An 18,535-nucleotide genomic window follows, 5' to 3' on the forward strand; every position below is an offset into this window, starting at 1 on the left:
ATATCCATTTTTGATATAAGGGAAATCTTTCGTTTTATGAGGGAATAAAACGAAATTTTAAGTGACGGCAACGAAGAACCGCTGTGAAAAGAGAGGCAAACCACACGAGCTCCTCACGCGTAAGTTTAATGGGGCGATCAAGGCAGGCGGAGAGAAAGAGTGGGGGCAGAGCCGAGCAGTACCGATAAATCCCGAAAATTCCTGACAAACCCTGTACATGCGGCTGATAGCGACCTCAGTTCGGAACGGTAATTATCTTACGAATTAATGAGTCGTTTTATATCCGAATTAATGAGTCGTTTTATATCCGAATTAATGAGTCGTTTTATATCCGAACATATCTGCAAAACATAGAAATTATATCGAAATAATTATATTAATATTGAACTTTCTTTATAACTCCAAAGACACTTTACAAAATGTGAGATGGTGCACAACGAATAAAATGTCATAATCTCATCATATTTTGCATTTCTCAAGCCTTACTTGTTTGTGCATTGACTCTTCATACCAGGCGCAAGCTTTATGTTGTCTGTCTGTCAGCTGCTGTAGATAAAATATCAAAACAAATAAACACGAATTTGAACTATGAGCATGCTTCGACAACGAATATGATTTCAGCTTAACACAAGTTGAAATTTGCCCCGAATGTTTTTACCACTGTGGGTGTTACAAGCCCCAACACCCCTCTATTTGGACTAAATTTCAGATAATTTTGTTAGTAATTTTTGTAGATTCAAAATTTGTCTATAGATTGTTAATATCATTTCATAATTTACTAAAACCAACTATTCCACAAACATGATATACATTTCTCTGTAAAATGTTTTCGCTCCCTGAAATTTGCTGAAATTGGCTATAGCCATTTAAGCCTATATGTCCATCCAGCTATGTGCCTAAACTACAAAATAAACCAGCTAAATGAAAATGTGGTTCCTGTTATTGTAACTCTAGTGGTTATTCTGTGGTTATTTAAAACTCTGGTATTTATGCGTTTTAATCTGAAAGCAATTTCATCTTTACAGTACCCATTACAAAATCAATTTCTCCAACTTACCTTTGGAAGTTATTGGCCGTAGATTAACATTACACTTAATGAGAAACACTTCAAATTATTTAGTATATATATATGGTACACACTCCATACACACCACACCACTGCTGCTGTCCGATGAGACGTTCTGAAAATTATTGATTGTTAGTTCTGAGCTATTTATAATTTTGGAGGGAAGACCAGTCCATTTTGGGATGAAACGGAAGTGGCTGGATAGTTGATAAGTCAAGCCAGCGTTTCTACGCCAGGTGCAGGGTTGCAGTATTGGTTGACTCAAATCTCCTTTCTGTAGCATGTCCTTTGATATCTTATCGTATTTTCTTTTGAGAATTTTAGTATTTGAAACACTTTGTTCAGTATTCATATTTTAATAACCTCAAATTATTACGATCAAGTTTTAACTTATAGCAACAGCAATAGATTTCTCTGTCTGTTTGTTGGATATATCGAGAATGAGAAATAAGCTATAGACTTGAAATTGTGCATGCAACTTCGACCAAGCCTGATAAGTGCCATGTGTCGTCTGGCGTACGCGATTATAATGCTGATCTGATCTATAGTACATGGCAATTATCGAATAATTTCTAACTAATAGTAATGTAACCTACAAATTATATTTTTTTGATTAAGGCAGTTGAAAAATGCAATGAACCAAATATAATGATACGAAACAATTTTATTGGTTTACATTTTAATACAAAAGATGCAATTAAAAAACTCAACTTAATTGTTGATTTTGTTTTTGGAGACCCTGAAGATCATTCTTTAACTACTATGCTAAGCAGGGCTCTTTTTAATCCTCCTGGATGTTTAATCCACTCTCGAATGTTTTCTAGCTACGCCACTGAACGTAACGAGGTTACTTTGTTACATTAGACTTCCTTACGTCTTTTTGGGTCTTTCGATACTCCGTTGTATTGGTTTATTTGTATGTAGACAAAAGTAATTGTCTGCCATTAATTACGTTGTAAAATCAAGGTTCAATGAAATAAATTTAATTGCGCTGCATCCTGCAGCATCCAGCTTTGAAAATGTAATATATATATATATATATAATATATATATATATATTGTTGTTGTACCAAATTACTGAAATGTGTTTAATTCAGAGTAGAAGCTAAAAACACAATGGTACATTTTAAGAGGTTTGTCACATTGATTGCCTGCAATTTAATTGAGCTGCATCCTGCAACATCCAGCTTTGAAAATGTAATTTAAATATATGTATGCTGTACTAAACTACGGAAAGGGGTTTGAAAATACAGTGATACATTTTAATAGGTTTGCCAGGTACTGAACTAAATTAAATTCAGAGGAGTACAGAGCGAGAACGCGCGGACTGCTCATTCCACTATTCTAATACACGGGCTATCTGTAGTTGGCAGGAGGGGCCCCTCCATCCCCACTCTTTCTCTCAGCCTGCCTTGATCGCCCCATTCAAATCAAACTTACGCGTGAGGAGCTCGTGCAAACCAAACCACAGCGAGAGTATGTATAGCAGTTGATTACAGCTGAAGTAGAAGAACGTCTGTGTTATGATTATTTTAAGTCAGCTATAAATTTCTATTGCTCAATTTAAGTAGTAAAGGTTATTTGGTTAGTGGTAGTCGTTTTGTGCACAAAACATGGTAGAATTTAAACCAACAAACATGTCTGAAAGTGAACAGGTGCCTGACTATAAGCTAAAGAAGTACCAAATAGAGGGAAAATTACGGCAATCCATGGAAGTGGGTCAAATATGGTACGTTTTTGAAATATGTTTACCTAAGTAACTCATACACTGGCCAAGGTAGATTTATTATTGGTAGCTAGGCCCAAGTCCCATTTTCATTTGGCCTTGAAAATGTATAAGAATTTTCATCTCTAATTCATTAGTATTGCTATTATTAGAGCAAAAAATTGTACTTAAATGTTCGAATAGAGAACTAGGTTGAACTGATGAAAATTTAAATGGATGTCACGTTAATTAAAACTTTAGACATTCTATCCAATCTATTCTGCAAGGAGTAAAACCTACCTAACACTAGATTGTTATCCAAATATTAACACACTATAGTACATGATGCATGCAAGATGGGCTGCAGCATAATAAGTGGCCACCAACACAATTGAATCATGATTATCGAATAATATTGAAACATCAATATTCATAACCATCTAATAATTCTGAAAACAGAAAAGAAAATATGCCAGATCAAATAATTTAGTAGGTATTTCAAAGAACAATTTAATTCTGGCTTTTAATCTTATAAAAAGATTAATATATTAATGATAAATAAAAAGCTATCTATGCTATAAATATTTATAAAATGGGCAATTATGAGGTTAAAGCCCTACCTGGCAAATCACGACCTTGAAATTATCAATGTATTCTGCTCATCCTCTTGAACAAAAATATATATGATTTTAAAGGGTGCAAATGACAAATAACATGGTTTTAGGGGGTATATTCATAAATAGTTAAGTGTTTAATGTTCTGTTTGTGTCCTGTGTCTGGATATCTGTTTACTTAAATATTATCTGCGGCCTGGAAAAAATATAAATATTATCTGATAGCGTATCTGTTATATAAGCGCTCCGGGGCAGAAGTCAGTGCTTCACAAGATATTGTGTACTGTAGTTTCGATCGATTGAGCTCGTGACAATTATCGATCAACTATCCACTAGATTGACAAATCGTAGTCAATTGTGTGTGTCGGGAGTGTTTTGTCAGGCATGAGTTTACGTTTTGACCGAAACGAGATTATTTCTTTTTAATAGAACATAGAATTTTTAATAATGAGTGTATTTGTTCGTTATGTGGTCGCGTATTGTTTTTAAATCGGGAGACTTTGATGTTTTGTTGCGACAGAAAAATTTGTAAAAGTAGTAAAAAAGTTGGTAATTCTAAGCAATATATGGGTCAACCTCGATTTTTCTCATATTACAATATAATGTTCCAATAGTCAATTAATAAAAGGAAATGACTAGAATTTCTTGCCGGAAAGCAGTTATAGGGAGCAGGCAACCGCCAGACGGTCATATATTGCTTAGAGTTACCTATTAGTGATCAGGGGCACTGACGTGATCTGGGCTTCAAATTTGGAACTACTCGAGTTTATTTTTTTTTTTCTAAAAGAGCAAGCAGCGCGAAGCGCTGCGCAGCGGGCAGGCATTGTGCGTGATCCTTTTTTTTTTATTAAAAGTTTCTGATAAATTGTTATTACATATTACAATATAATGTAGGTAATGTATGTAAAACTATTTTAAACACATAATTACATGCTGGAAACCAAAGTAAACCAATATAATCCGCCCAATACAAAATCTCCGTAAAAATCTGGTAAAGGAATCTGTGTCATTCCTTTGGCCTAAATCAGTTCAGTATATACGAAGATCACGCACGATGCTTGCCCGCTGCGCAGCGCTTCGCGCTGCTTGCTCTTTTAGCAAAAAAAAATAAACTCGAGTAGTTCCAAATTTGAAGCCCAGATCACGTCAGTGCCCCTGATCACTAATAGGTAATTCTCGCGGTTGCCTGCTCCCTATAACTGCTTTCCAGCAAGAAATTCTAGTCATTTCCTTTTCTAATTGACTATTGGAACATTATATTGTAATATGAGTTGCCTGCTCCCTATAACTGCTTTCCGGCAAGAAATTCTAGTAATTTCCTTTTCTAATTGACTATTGGAACATTATATTGTAATATGAGAAAAAATCGAGGTTGACCCATATATTGCTTAGAATTACCAAAAAGTTTTAAATGTAATTGTAAGAAATCGGCCCAGGCAGGTTCCTTCTTTGAAAGAACGCGCTTAGACATAGACATATTTTGGCTTGGTGACCACGTTGCGGCATTTTAAGCCACTGAGACAACGCTATATTTTGTTGGAGTTTGGTGTTTCTGCACATTTTGTGATGGACTGGTATTCTGCCTAAAGTGTATTTCCATCACATTTCAATAAAGTAGAGCAGTTAAGACCTATCTTGATATTAAGCTCAATATCAAATGTTGAAAAGATAGACATAAAGCAAATTATTGGGAACTTGTCAATAAAGAACTTGTCTTACAAAAACTGTAGTCTGGGTAGGGCGGAAATATGGTACACCTAACTTACTGCCATTATTAACATGTTTAGCAATTAATTTGAAGCAAGAGATAAGAGACAGGTCAACTGGATTTCTTTTAAGCTTTTGGTTTTATTAGTCATGTGATGTTACTAGCTAAGAAATTATTATGGATTTGGTGAAGGAGTGATTAGGTGGATAAAATGTTTAGGTGAAAGACAGCAGATCACCAAACTTGGCAAAGAGACATCTTAGTCTCTCTTTAAATTTCAGGATGTCCCTCAGGGTAGTTGCTTTGGACCAAGCCCGATTCAAAATGTCAGTAATTGGTTGGTGAACAATGGTCTGTAACTCAATGCGAACAAGTTTTCAGTTCTCCATGTAACCCCACACAATACAACATGGTTGATGGTGGAAATCTGACCATGTATGACATGGTTAAGGTACTTGTCTTACTTGATTGTGACCTTTCATTTTATGATTATATCACCAATGCCTCACAGCACGCACTTGGCAGACTTAGGGGCCTGTACAGGTTTAGAGCATTGCTGCCGATATCTGTCAAGCTTCATCTCTTGTCGAGCTTTACTCCCCTAAAATGAGATGAAGTCAGAAGGAAGGGCTTTCCATACTTTGGCTCCAAGCTGTTTAATGGCCTACTCTTGCAGTTTAAAAATATTTTTTCTGTAGATAAACTGAAAGAGTTATTTAAATCAAGACCCATTTAGATGTGGGTCTGTATTATTATTGTGTTGCTGTGATTTGATAAGACAGCCATTCTTTTGTTGCGGACGTGACAGTTACACACCTTCTCATTAGAATAAAAATTAAAGTTTTTTTTTTTCTATAAATATTTAATACCAAGCAGATAGACAAATGTGTATACAATTTTCATCCTGAATATAAAATACATAACATTATTTGTTTTAATGCCATATCTAATAGAGTTGGTGTTACGGACGTGACGTGAAAAGCACCTAGGTTCTGACATAGTATGACAACTGTTTAAAAGTCTGTTAATTATTTGAGAAATATGCAATTTAAAATTATCTGTGATAGTCTTAAGAAAATTTCCTACTGGGAAACATTAATGTCTAATCAGAAAACATTGGAAATAAAAAATAAAAAAATGTAAACATTGTTACGGACGTGACTGGGGTTTGTTACGGACGTGACAATAAAGTAAAATTTCTCATTAAAAACCATTTATTTGACACAATGCACACTTTAACATATATTATATGTAATAATATAATTAATAATAATATAATCATGTAATATATGTGTGTGAGGGCTAAAATCGCCATGGGCGAGAGAAAACTCACCGTGAGTGGTGGAAAAACTTTACCTGATCTAAAACCTGAATAATGTAAAAAAATTACAAGAAGAATATTACTGACTAGTCAGTAACAATAAAATAATAATAATAAATAAAATAATGACTAAATTGTCTTAGTGACAGAGCTTGACAAAAGTCCAAGTCCTAACTTTTACAGAGCAACATCATTTTTAAACTGGTAAAGAATTCTACCTCCCTTGGTAATTATATCAGGTTTAGGCAAAATGCCAACGATCTGGTCACAAGATATAAAGCTTATGTCATTTTCATTAGGCTTAAACGTAGATTTGCCTCCATAAGGTTCCATAAACATAACTTCAATTTCACGATCAGGCTGTACTTCTCCTTGAGTTACTGCCACAAAATTCAAAGTCTTTTTACCCGTGGTAAATGAGACGACAAGGTACACATCCAGCTTCAATTCATCAAATGTGTATGGAGCAGGTTTCGTTGTATTTTTCTTCTTCTTCTTTAGAGCTGTCCTCAGAGTCAGTATACACATCCTTAAACCTATAGAAGCGGTCATGATCTTTTGTTAGAGTCATTGAACTAGAAGGGTTGTCTTCTTCTTCACTTGAAGGTTCATCACTTAAAGATTCTTCTACAATTGGAACTTTTAACATCAAATCAACCGATGTCTTACCAATGAGCATGTAGTTATCGTCATACCCCTGAAAGTGATGCATAGATTGTATTTTAGGTATCTCAATCAGGTTGTCCCATCTTTTAGTGAGGAGTGTTGCAACTGAATCTACTTCAGCCTGTGGGACAAATAAAATGACAGTCTCTTTGCACTTTACTTTGGCTGTCTCATAAAAATCATAAGGCGTGCTCACAAAACATTGCCTCCCTTGAACTTCCCTCCAGACAGTTCTCTTGACAGAACCTCCCACTCCATCAACTGCCCCTTTGCCGTGCCCCGAAGCAAAAAAATTCCACTCCAACGTAACTCCAAAATCTTTCTCAGCGTAGCAGACAATTGCGACATTATACCGGCTCTTAAATTGGCCTGCACAGTTGTCTGAAAAAACAATCAACTTATTTACTTGTGGAACTACTTCCTTAAATTTAACTATAATTGCCTTCATAAAAGCAAACACTGAGTTTTTGCTGTGTTTCAAGTCATCACTTATGACAGCAAAACTGTATACTTTGTCATTGTGCCAAATACAACAGGTAAATATTGTAGTTTGGTTATGAGCCCAGTGAGCGCTTTGAATTTCATCCTGTTGGATGATCGAATAATTTTCTGCAAAGTCTACTTGCATTACAGCACTTTTGGGGTTCTTGGTCAAAGATTTTTTACACTTCTCAAAGTATTGTGCCTGTACTCTTTTAATATATGTGTGCGTCTTAAATGCAGCTAGTTGACTGTTTAATGTTAAAAACCATCCTCTTCAACGTTGTAGTATTTTCTACCAACTTAGGTCTATTATTTACTGTTTTCCACTCCTTCCACTTGAGCCTTTTATTCATATCAACATCAGAACTCAGCAGAGTCTCTAATTTTTGAATACAGTTCTCGCATTCATTTGTCATACAGGTCACTGATTCTGTATCACAACAAACTGACCCTAAAAGCTCATTATGAGTTTTTGGGAATGCAGGATGAAATTTAGATATTGGTTCAATCAAGAACGAGAAGTTGGCGTGTTTAATGCAAACACATACTGTATGGGGCATCTCACTTAAGGGCAGGATGTGTTTAGGCCGCAAGCTATAAAACTTAGATTTTGAAATCTTCTCGTCTGGATGCGAACTTTTAAACTGTTCATAAGCCTCTCTAATTCCCATAACCATATGGCGAATTTGGATCAGGCCCCGTTTCCCAGTAAGAGGGTCCTTTACAGATTTGACATCCCTTTTTCCTGGAGCCTGACGGCTAATCTCATCATTGTTAAAAAATTCAATCACGCTCTGTTTGCACTCTTCTGATAGTTGTCTTGATCCAGATTTTCTTGTTTTAAAAATATTTTTAACTATCTCAGGACCAAGGTTTTCATACATTAAACGCTTAAAAACTGCACGTTTTTTTGACGGACTCTTAGGCAACAAAGCTTTTACCTTCTTCACAGCCTTTCCTAGGGTTCTTGGACTTTTGTAAGAGCCAAGATCAGACCCAGAGACTTCAACATTAACATTTTTCTTTCTCAACCTGCAACGACGCTGTCTTTCCCTATCTTTTTCCCTTTTTAGGAGTAAAAGTTTATTATCACCATGTAAATCTTCTTTTTCCTTAGCTCTGACGGCTCTCTTACGCAACTTATCTTTCTCAAGATGCTCTTGCCACTTAGTTGGATTTTCCTTCTTCTTCGCTCTGCATTTGGCAACACGATCTCTACTCGACATTTTCTGGAAAAAATAAAACAGGTTATATTAGTTTTAAATAACCACTCCAAAACTATAAGTTTAAGACTATAACATAACTAGAAATGTAACCTCTTTGTAATCAGTAGGCCTAAGCGGTGATCACATCTGCCCACTTCATCCAGTTGCGGTGTGGGTATGTCCAGTAACTCAGTAACTGGCGAATAGGAATGCCCAATGAAGACAAGTGAAGGTTTAACCTTTACTGTTGTTTAGAATCCATTAAAATTACAAATACTGTAGGCTATCTAAGGGTTTGATATCACCACTCACCCACAACCTTAATTATAATGGCATATTTTACTCAAACGAAGTTTAATGTTTAGCACACATTTTTTTTAAGGTTGGAAACACAAGGCACCATGTAAGCCTAGGCTACTGAAATCACTGCAAGGTACAAAAACAAACTTCAAGTAGGCCTATAGGTTTTAAAAGCACACACAAGCTGTTAAACACTGCCTTTTCCATATCAGACAAGATAGTATCGTGTTTAACAGTACGAGATGTCACGTCTGTAACACTTATTTTTTGTCGAAAATATTTTTATTCATTCACATAAAGACTACCAATTAATTAAAAAAGGTACACTCCTAACTTTTATAAAATTTCATGTTGATTAACCAACTATTACAATTGGTATTTAAACTTTTAGTAGTTTTTTGTTACGGACGTGACATCAAGAATTGATTTTTGTATTAGTTAAAAAAACCAGCAAAAACTTACCAAATCAAAATGAAAATTTCCCCAGTTGAAGAGAAAACTTCAATCTTCTTGAACATAACCTCAATTTGTTTGGAGGGAAACTATTAACAATGTATCAGCTGTCCAAAAAAAACATATGTTTGGTTACATCTAGCCAGTAAGAAAGCTACAACTTCAAAGCTAAAGAAAATGACAAAATAATTTTTTTTAATGCAAAATATTATCAGTTCTACTTTTATTAGATGTTTTGAAAGGCTTTATTAACGGTTATATTAGGAAATTCAGTAATTAATTTTTATACCCTTAGGTGTATGTTTGAAAAGAATGGCTGAAGAGTTGATTTGAAAAACAATTGTAAAATTTAATATACACTTGCACTTATTAAGGCATTTTTATTTATTTACGCATGATAGGAACTTTGGAGGTGTGATCGTTACGGAAGAGATATTTGTTGCAGAAGTTTAAAAAATATATATTCCAAAAACATATAACTATTTGAGGGATCATAAAAATAGAAGGGGTGAATGGTGAATTGGAGGGATACGATAATAAGGTCTTGCATAAAGGCCACTCCTGATTTATTTGTACCAATTTATTTCATCTTAAAATCATTATTCAAATAATTTCTAGTAAAGTTTATTCATACACAGTAAAGCAAATAATTACACTTATTTGGACAAATAAATAGACAAGTTGAAATCATTGAATACCAAAACTAAAGGAAATCAATCACAATCAATTTGTTTTATGAAGTGTTTGTCAACAATGGGTCCTAGATATTTAACTTTCTCAAAGAATACTAGCTCCTGAACATTTAGTACAAAGTCACTTGCACAGGTTTTCCCAATCTGTCTTTATTCTTAACTTTTATAGATAGATCTGTGGTCTTTATTAGATTCCAAATGAGGCCTTTACCTAACTGTAACCAGCTGTAAGTTGTTCCTTTTTAACATTTTGGTTTTCCTACACTCTTTACAAACTTATGAGTAACTTTTCTTTGCTTTAATGAACCAGTCTTCAGAATCTGAAATCATTCACAAATAATCCGTTTTATAACATATATTGGGTAATAATATTTATCTTTTTAAGAGGTTTGTAGAAAAGGTAAGTTTTACTCTAACATTTTCTGTTGACATATTTTTTTCTTGTATACATAAGTTAATGGAATATGTAGTTGGTATGACCCAGTAAGATTTTCATTAGCTTACTATAAAATGTACTGGTATATCCAGAATGTGAGAGACTGATGTCTGGTCATTGTTTTGTAAAATCTTTTTCATTCAATTTGTTACAAAGACCTGCTTTATCCAAAATCAGCAACTTGTTTATATTTTATATCGCAATAAATATAAAAGAAACAGGTTTACAAAAAGTTAAACTGTTAAACATACTGTAGAAAATATATTAATTAAAATCAATTAACACTTTCAATATAAACAAAATACATCAAAACAAAGAGACATAGCTAACATACCTGTATAAGACCTTTAAAGAATTTAGACTTTATCAGTAAGTAATATACAAAATAAAAACTCCCAAATCATTAAATGATAGGCCATAAGTAAAAGATAGCAATTACCAACTATTTTTATATGAATACAGGATCCCACAGAAGAAGAAAATGCGTTATTTTTGCTAAATGTGTTGATATTGATTTACAAATTCAAGAAATATGGTCCTGAGGGCTCTCTCCTTCACATGCTGTATTCCCTTTGAACAAAATGTTATTATAGTAAATAAATAGTAGGCTATTGACATTATACCATTCCCTGTTAGACTATTGTTATGGCTTGTTTTTTGTTTTTTTTTTGTCAGCTGCAAATGTCATTTACAATCTTGATGGCTATAAATTGTAAACATCCATGACAACCAAAACTAAAATTTAAAACAATAGTTTAAGTTTTACTTATTGCTGAGTAACAAAGTGAAAACAAACATTGTGCTTTTGTAATATGTGTGTAGTCTGTAACAATAATGGAGAAAAGTAGCCAGTAATGAAATTGTTTACCATACAACACTCATTTCATTGAATATTGCACTGATGTTATGCTCATAAATTTTGTTTAGTTAAAAATAAGAACATGATCAGACCTGCACTTATAATTAGCGTATATGTCAAACCAGGGACCATAAATACACGTAACTAAATATTAATTACTTGTACATGCTCTGCTGCTTGTATTGGTGGTAAAAAATGAAAATCTCTTGAGATAGTAACTTAGGTACTGTAATGTAACAGATTAAAATTTCAATATGTTGGCTAACCTCAACGCGATCTCAATATTTAGTAAAAACGTACTTCACAGAGTAGGCTTAATGGTGCTTAGGCATACACTAAAATGCTGTAAACAACGGTCTCATAATATATTTTTTGTATTTGTAACTTGGGTTAGTTAAAAAATAAGGTTGTTATTAGCTGAGAATTAGCTAATCATCATTCAAGGGGGTTGAAAATGTTATTTATGTCTGTCCATACTATATCTAGAGAACTAATTGACTCAAACTCATTTTTTATGAAGCCTAATTTCTATACAAACAATATCGAGTTTAATGACGGTGTATATTCCTATATGAGATTTGGCTGAGCGTTATCATACTTTTTTACATTGGTCTTATGGGTAACTATGAAAGTAACGAGAAAACCATAGTAACAAAAATTGTGTAAACAAATTTTGTACTATCAAATGACATTTTAACATATAACATAGTAACATTGTTGTCTAACTATCCATGACGTATCTTGAGAAAGATATCATGTGTATAATTTAAATTTTGCATCAGACTTCATTTCTACATAGATAGGAATGAGTTATACGATGGTGCACGTCCATCCATGGGATTAGGCTGAGTGTCATTGAAGCTTATCACTCAGTAGGATGGCATAATTTCTCTTGCCTGCCTGGGGGATGTAATAATTTCTTTACTGTTTGATTGTATGTCTGTCCGCAGGACATGTCACAAATGAAATGAGTTATAAACTGCAAGCCTACAGCTAACCTCAGTGAAGCCTGTTACGCGACATATGTAATGTTGTACCCTTATCTTGCTTACTTTACCCATATGCAGTAAATTGTAAACAATTTTGTGTAATACTTTGATTTTCAACGAATTATAAGGCGCTTACAAATGATTTCTGCATAAAAAATTAATAGTATATCCAAAATTTTGGATTTCTTCCCTAGAAAACTATGGTCAAATTATATTTTCAGACACCTCATACCCTCTAGGATTTTTATTAAGTATTAGATAAGTATTTTCAAGGGTGTGATAATGTTTTTCATTTGTGTCAGTCATTCAACTTCTTGTTCTTTTACTAATCAAATTTTGAACTTTCAGCATTATAATTGTTTTCCGTTGTTTTCCCATAGCCTACTTTTTCTAACCAATTATTTTTGATAAATCAACAAACCATGTGTATTGGTAAAGTAAATAGTTATCAAAGTAGATCTAACACTCTTTCTTATTTGTCTTTGCTCTATTGTTGTATCTTTTTTATTTAATTTATCTATTAGTGTTCAATTGAATTAATAAAACAAGTTTTATACTTATTTAGTTTATTAGTTGAGTTTAATAAAAGGTTTAACGCTTTCAACATAAGCTGTGATAAGCAAATTTAAATTTCATATGATTGGGGCATAAAATACATATTCCATGTAAAACTGAAATTTTCAGTTTATTTTGTTGAAAAATCAACTTGTATGTTCACAACATCTTTATTACACTAAGTAATTAGGTATAGATGGCAGTCATAGAGAGACAATATAATCTAACTAGAGATGACTGATGAGACAGTATTCCTGTAATCGGTATTTGTAAGGTTACTTTTCTCCAGTATCTATAATGAATACTGCAATCCAAAAATCTGGTGACAGATATTTTGTGTCTAATAAGTTACGATATACCGATTTTCTCATATTGACTACTAGTCCGGAAGTACTCATATCCTCACAGATACTGATTTATAATTGTAATAATTCAGTATTTTTATATATTATATAATGTATAATATTAAAACTCTTTTTTTCAAAAGATTATATTTTATTATTTTTAGTTCAGTTCAATACTTTTGTGTAGTTGCAATATTTCAGTGCGTGCGTGTGTGTGTGTGTGTGTGTGTGTGTGTGTGTGTGTGTGTGTGTGTGATAAATTGTGTTAAAAATTCAAGTTCTATAATTAGATGTTTTGACTTCAAGTGAGAGCTTAAATTTTGTTTTTTTTTTGTATCAACCAAACTGAGTTAATTCATCAAAGAAAATTAAAATGACATAAAATAGAATGTTATAATTATAACCAGTATACCTAGTATGCCCTATTTAAATCTATTTATAGGAGCAGCACTACAATCATCTACATATAAAATAACATAAACAATGTTGTTAATAATTAATTTTGTTTATACAAGGTTTACAAAAATTAACTAGGGCTACTACTTTTGAATAATTTAGTTACAACAGTTTTTTATAAACTGTTTATCACGACAACAGGCAGTGTTTAAAAAGTTTTGAGTATGGAAATACTGAATTAAAGTCTCCCAATTATTAATCAGAGTAGGGGTATTTGGTTATCAGTGTCTAAAAAAGTATTTGTAATCAGTACCGCCGAGCAACGGTATCAAAAATATAGTGATTGCAAGTCCGTATTAGTTATAGGCGTTATTTAAATTAAGGTATTTAATTTAACTAAACGATAAATAACAGTGGTTTCGTGCGGCAACAGTTGTTCCCACAACGTGTTACGAAATACGCCCTGTTATTTTTGTAACGCGATGACAACGAACAATTAATTCATTTGTTTCGTTGCCGGCAACAAACTGTAAGGTTGAGCTGGAAACAATCAAAAGTGGCTGACTGGAAACTCTTCAGCTGTTATTTGAGCAACGGGGTTAAAACGATCAACAGAATTGTACTGTGACCATTTTTATTTCATTGCCGGAAATATATTTACAGTTCGATAATAGCTGTTTGGTTATAACCTTAATAAAGCCCCAGTGTAATGTCTAGCACGCAGTAAAGTGTTCAGTTTGACATATTCAAGTCAGTTACACAATTGTGTAAAGTTATTATGTGTAGATTGTTTAAATTCTTTTTAATTAAAATAAAATAATTAATCAATTTTTATTTGCTTACTAATTAATTATTCTGTTACGTAAGACAAACCCATATTAACAGTTTTTTATAGACAATTAATTCTCTAAAATAAAACTAAATAAACGATTAATCAGTCCTATAATAAAACCATAGTTACCTATTATTACCTTATTAAATTTTGTAATGCTTTAATAGTCCAATAACGTGTGTTAAAATATTTTTTTATTATTAATTATTAATCATAGAGAATTTGATAAATAATGTGAGATAAATTCTGGAAGTTTGTTCTTAACTATACCAAATGATATATTTAATTATAGTAACATTAAGCAAATTTAATGATAAAGTTGGAATACATTACGATAGTAATAAAAGTCCATGTTTTAGTAATAATTTATTGCGTTTCAATAATGTTCTATTAGCAACAGCCACTGAAAAATGTTGTTTAAAGAACGTTGCACATTGGATAGAAGGACGACCGTTTCGCAATGGTGAGTGGGCAACAGTTGCTGCTGAAATAACACTTTTGGACTCATTAGATAGCGCGCGCACCGCCGCCGCGCCGTGGCGCGTTGGGAAACATGACATGGAACAGCGAAAATGGAATGGAGGAATGGATCGCGATGCAATCCTTCGTTTAGCCACGTTTGGTTCGGTTCGGTTCAGTTCGAGTTCAAGAGAGTTTACGTCATGATTTATTATAAATCCGTAACCATTTTTTCGTTTGTTCGTTTCAAATAGTGAGTGAAGGAATTTGGTTAGTGACTGTCGTTTTGTGTACAAAACATGGTAGAATTTAATCTATCAAAAATGTCCGAAAGTAAACAGGTATCTGACTATAAGCTAAAGAAGTGTCAGATAGAGGAAAAATTACGGCAATCCATGGAAGTGGGTCAAACATGGTAAGCAATTCGTGAATAGGCCTGACCAAGGTAGATTTATTATTAATAGCTATTCTAATTAGGTCTTGACAACGTAACACTATTTTAATTTCTTCATTATTCTATATTACTTCAGGCACTTAATCTAATATATTCCGAGAATATAAGAAGAAAGCTACCAAACACAAGGTTGTAATGTTTATTAACAGCTGTAGTACATGGTTCATTTGAGATAGGTAGTAATTGTATTGAAATATGATTATTTTTACTTGATAGCATTTGTCCTGTACTAAACAATGTAATGTATAAATCTTTGGGCATTTAAAACGCCTGTTGGCTAATAGTTTTTGGTTTGTTTTGTATTATATTGTAAAAAATTCCTAAACCTATCCTATTATAAGTAAAAAAAATTAAAATAAAAATTTATTATTTTACTAAGTGAAGTTAGGGCTAAGAAGCCCTCTCTAACACGACCTGGAGACCAACGGTTAAAGGTGACTTCCAAACCATCACCAATGGCAGGCAGCATATTATTAGTGTAGGCTAGCATATTTTTTTTTTTCAGGATTAGCCTAACTCAGGAACTTGACGGGCTTTTGCACCCGTGATCACAGGCTATTTTTAAAATGTTTTATACCTGTACTGTCAACCTTTGTATACTGTAAAAGGTACTTTCTGATTATACGGAGGCCACCTATTCAAAGCACGGTGCGGCTGATGTGGTTAGGCGATTTAGGCTTACTAACCTTACATGACCTAACCGTTAAACCTCTGTTTAATCAGAAAGTATCCTAAAAATAAATGTATAGCCTACCATAAATCAGAAAGTACTCTAAAAAATAAGTGTATAGCCTACCATAAACCTACACGCGTAATGAATAAATTGGGCTGCAGTCTATTAAGCGGCCACCAACATAATCAGATTATAATTAATTATCGAATCGTCGATATTCATTACCATCCAAACGACTGAAAGCAAACTGTCAAAGACTAAAAACAATATGTCGGACCAAATAACGTAATAGATATTTCAAAGAACAAGGTTTTAGTTGTTTTCAATCTTAGAAATTAACGTATAATTATCAATATAATATAGGCCCTACAAATTAAAATATTATATATAAGTAATATAATTACAACAAAACAATAACATTTAATTAACTTATGTATTTTCAAGGATAAATGTGATTGCTTGTGAAACAAAGAAGACAAATGCGTCACTGTTCTTGATGCCATTAGTCAATAATGAAACACATGGTTTTAATTTTAAATGTATTTCCAACCACGATTTTACTTTGAATTAATTTGAGTGAACTGTATTAAGTTTTATTCTTTTAAAATCGTTTATGGTGAAGCTATACTTTTATATGCGAAATAAATTTATTTGTTTAATTTAGCATAAAATAACTAAACTATATTTTAACGACGTTTGAGCAGCATAGTACTTACAATAACTTTAGCCAATCTGAAATGGCATTTCTGCAGGTACTGATGCCGTCCAAAGTACATTAATTAATAATTGAAAGTCATAGTTTGTTTGATTTAAACTAAAATAGTACACGATTTTTCATTATATTCATAATACCAAATTTAGAATGATAAAAAAATTTTTCTCAGGTTCTCCTTAATTCTAGTTTCCATCTCGTCAATACAAACTGTACAATTCAGACTTAAAGGAGCAAGGTCGTTATCTTTTAACCATTTAAAACAATGCATTATAAAATTATTTTGAGCCAATATCTGCATATTCATTGCCATTCTGCCTATCGTTGTCACTAGCCTTCTCCTACATAAACAACAGGTAATGACGTCACTGGCAACAGCTGGTAATGACGTCACTAGTCTAAATAAAGATAGCTGGCAATGATTATTTATGAATATCAATAGGTCCAATGTCGTATTTGATAGTATCGATATTTAAAATCAATAATCATAATCAGATTGTGTTGGTGGCCACTTTTTTGGCTACTGTATAATCTGTAGCCAATAAATTGTGAACAATATTTATATTCATAATATAATTCAGTGAGACAATTAGGTTTCTGTAGTTTAGATTATCATGAATATCAATGATTTGATTTTGGTGGTGACCGCTTATTTTACTGCAGCCAAACATATAATATTTACAATAAATGTTTAAATATAGTTTAAATATACCAAAATTTAGCGAATTATAAGCAATATAAAATAATAATAACTGTGCAGTTTACGGCCAGACTGGCAAAATACAAATTTCGCGTTATTAACCTATTGATATTGTCCTTCTGATCAAAACAGTATAATGTTTCAATGGGTGGAAGTTGTAAAAAGTGGAACTACTTTTCTCGTGTGGAGTAATATTTCATTGTTCTATTAGCGTCACATGGTCTTGTTATGATCGTAAGTCAACCTCTTATTGGTTGCCGCTGACGTCAGCGGTTACACCATCTTTAAATACATATAAAGGTAATTCTAAGCAATATATGGGTCAACCTCGATTTTTCTCATATTACAATATAATGTTCCAATAGTCAATTAGAAAAGGAAATGGCTAGAATTTCTTGCCGGAAAGCAGTTATAGGGAGCAGGCAACTCATATTACAATATAATGTTCCAATAGTCAATTAGAAAAGGAAAATGACTAGAATTTCTTGCTGGAAAGCAGTTATAGGGAGCAGGCAACCGCGAGAATTACCTATTAGTGATCAGGGGCACTGACGTGATCTGGGCTTCAAATTTGGAACTACTCGAGTTAATTTTTTTTCTAAAAGAGCAAGCAGCGCGAAGCGCTGCGCAGCGGGCAAGCATCGTGCGTGATCTTCGTATATACTGAATTGATTCAGGCCAAAGGAATGACACAGATTCCTTTACCAGATTTTTACGGAGATTTTGTATTGGGCGGATTATATTGGTTTACTTTGCTTTCCAGCATGTAATTATGTGTTTAAAATTGTTTTACATACATTACCTACATTATATTGTAATATGTAATAACAATTTATCAGAAATTTTTAATAAAAAAAAAGGATCACGCACGATGCCTGCCCGCTGCGCAGCGCTTCGCGCTGCTTGCTCTTTT

The 18,535-nt window shown here is 33.1% G+C and overlaps 1 protein-coding gene across 2 annotated transcripts in view; it reads left to right on the forward strand.

Moving 5' to 3' along the window:
• Positions 1-2,485: 2,485 nt before the first annotated feature.
• The window catches only part of LOC124369159 (ubiquitin carboxyl-terminal hydrolase 4-like), a 96,153-nt gene continuing 80,103 nt past the window's right edge, over positions 2,486-18,535 (forward strand). Inside the window, exon 1 of one of the 2 annotated variants that reach the window (XM_046826949.1) lies at positions 2,486-2,795. In XM_046826949.1, the coding sequence (XP_046682905.1) occupies positions 2,680-2,795 (116 nt within the window). In that variant the 5' untranslated portion in view covers positions 2,486-2,679. Of the gene's footprint in view, positions 2,796-15,213; positions 15,499-18,535 lie in introns of those variants that run through there. The other variant, XM_046826948.1, reaches the window with a different exon arrangement.

Source organism: Homalodisca vitripennis, chromosome X (assembly GCF_021130785.1).
Source record: "Homalodisca vitripennis isolate AUS2020 chromosome X, UT_GWSS_2.1, whole genome shotgun sequence".
Lineage (NCBI taxonomy): Eukaryota > Metazoa > Arthropoda > Insecta > Hemiptera > Cicadellidae > Homalodisca > Homalodisca vitripennis.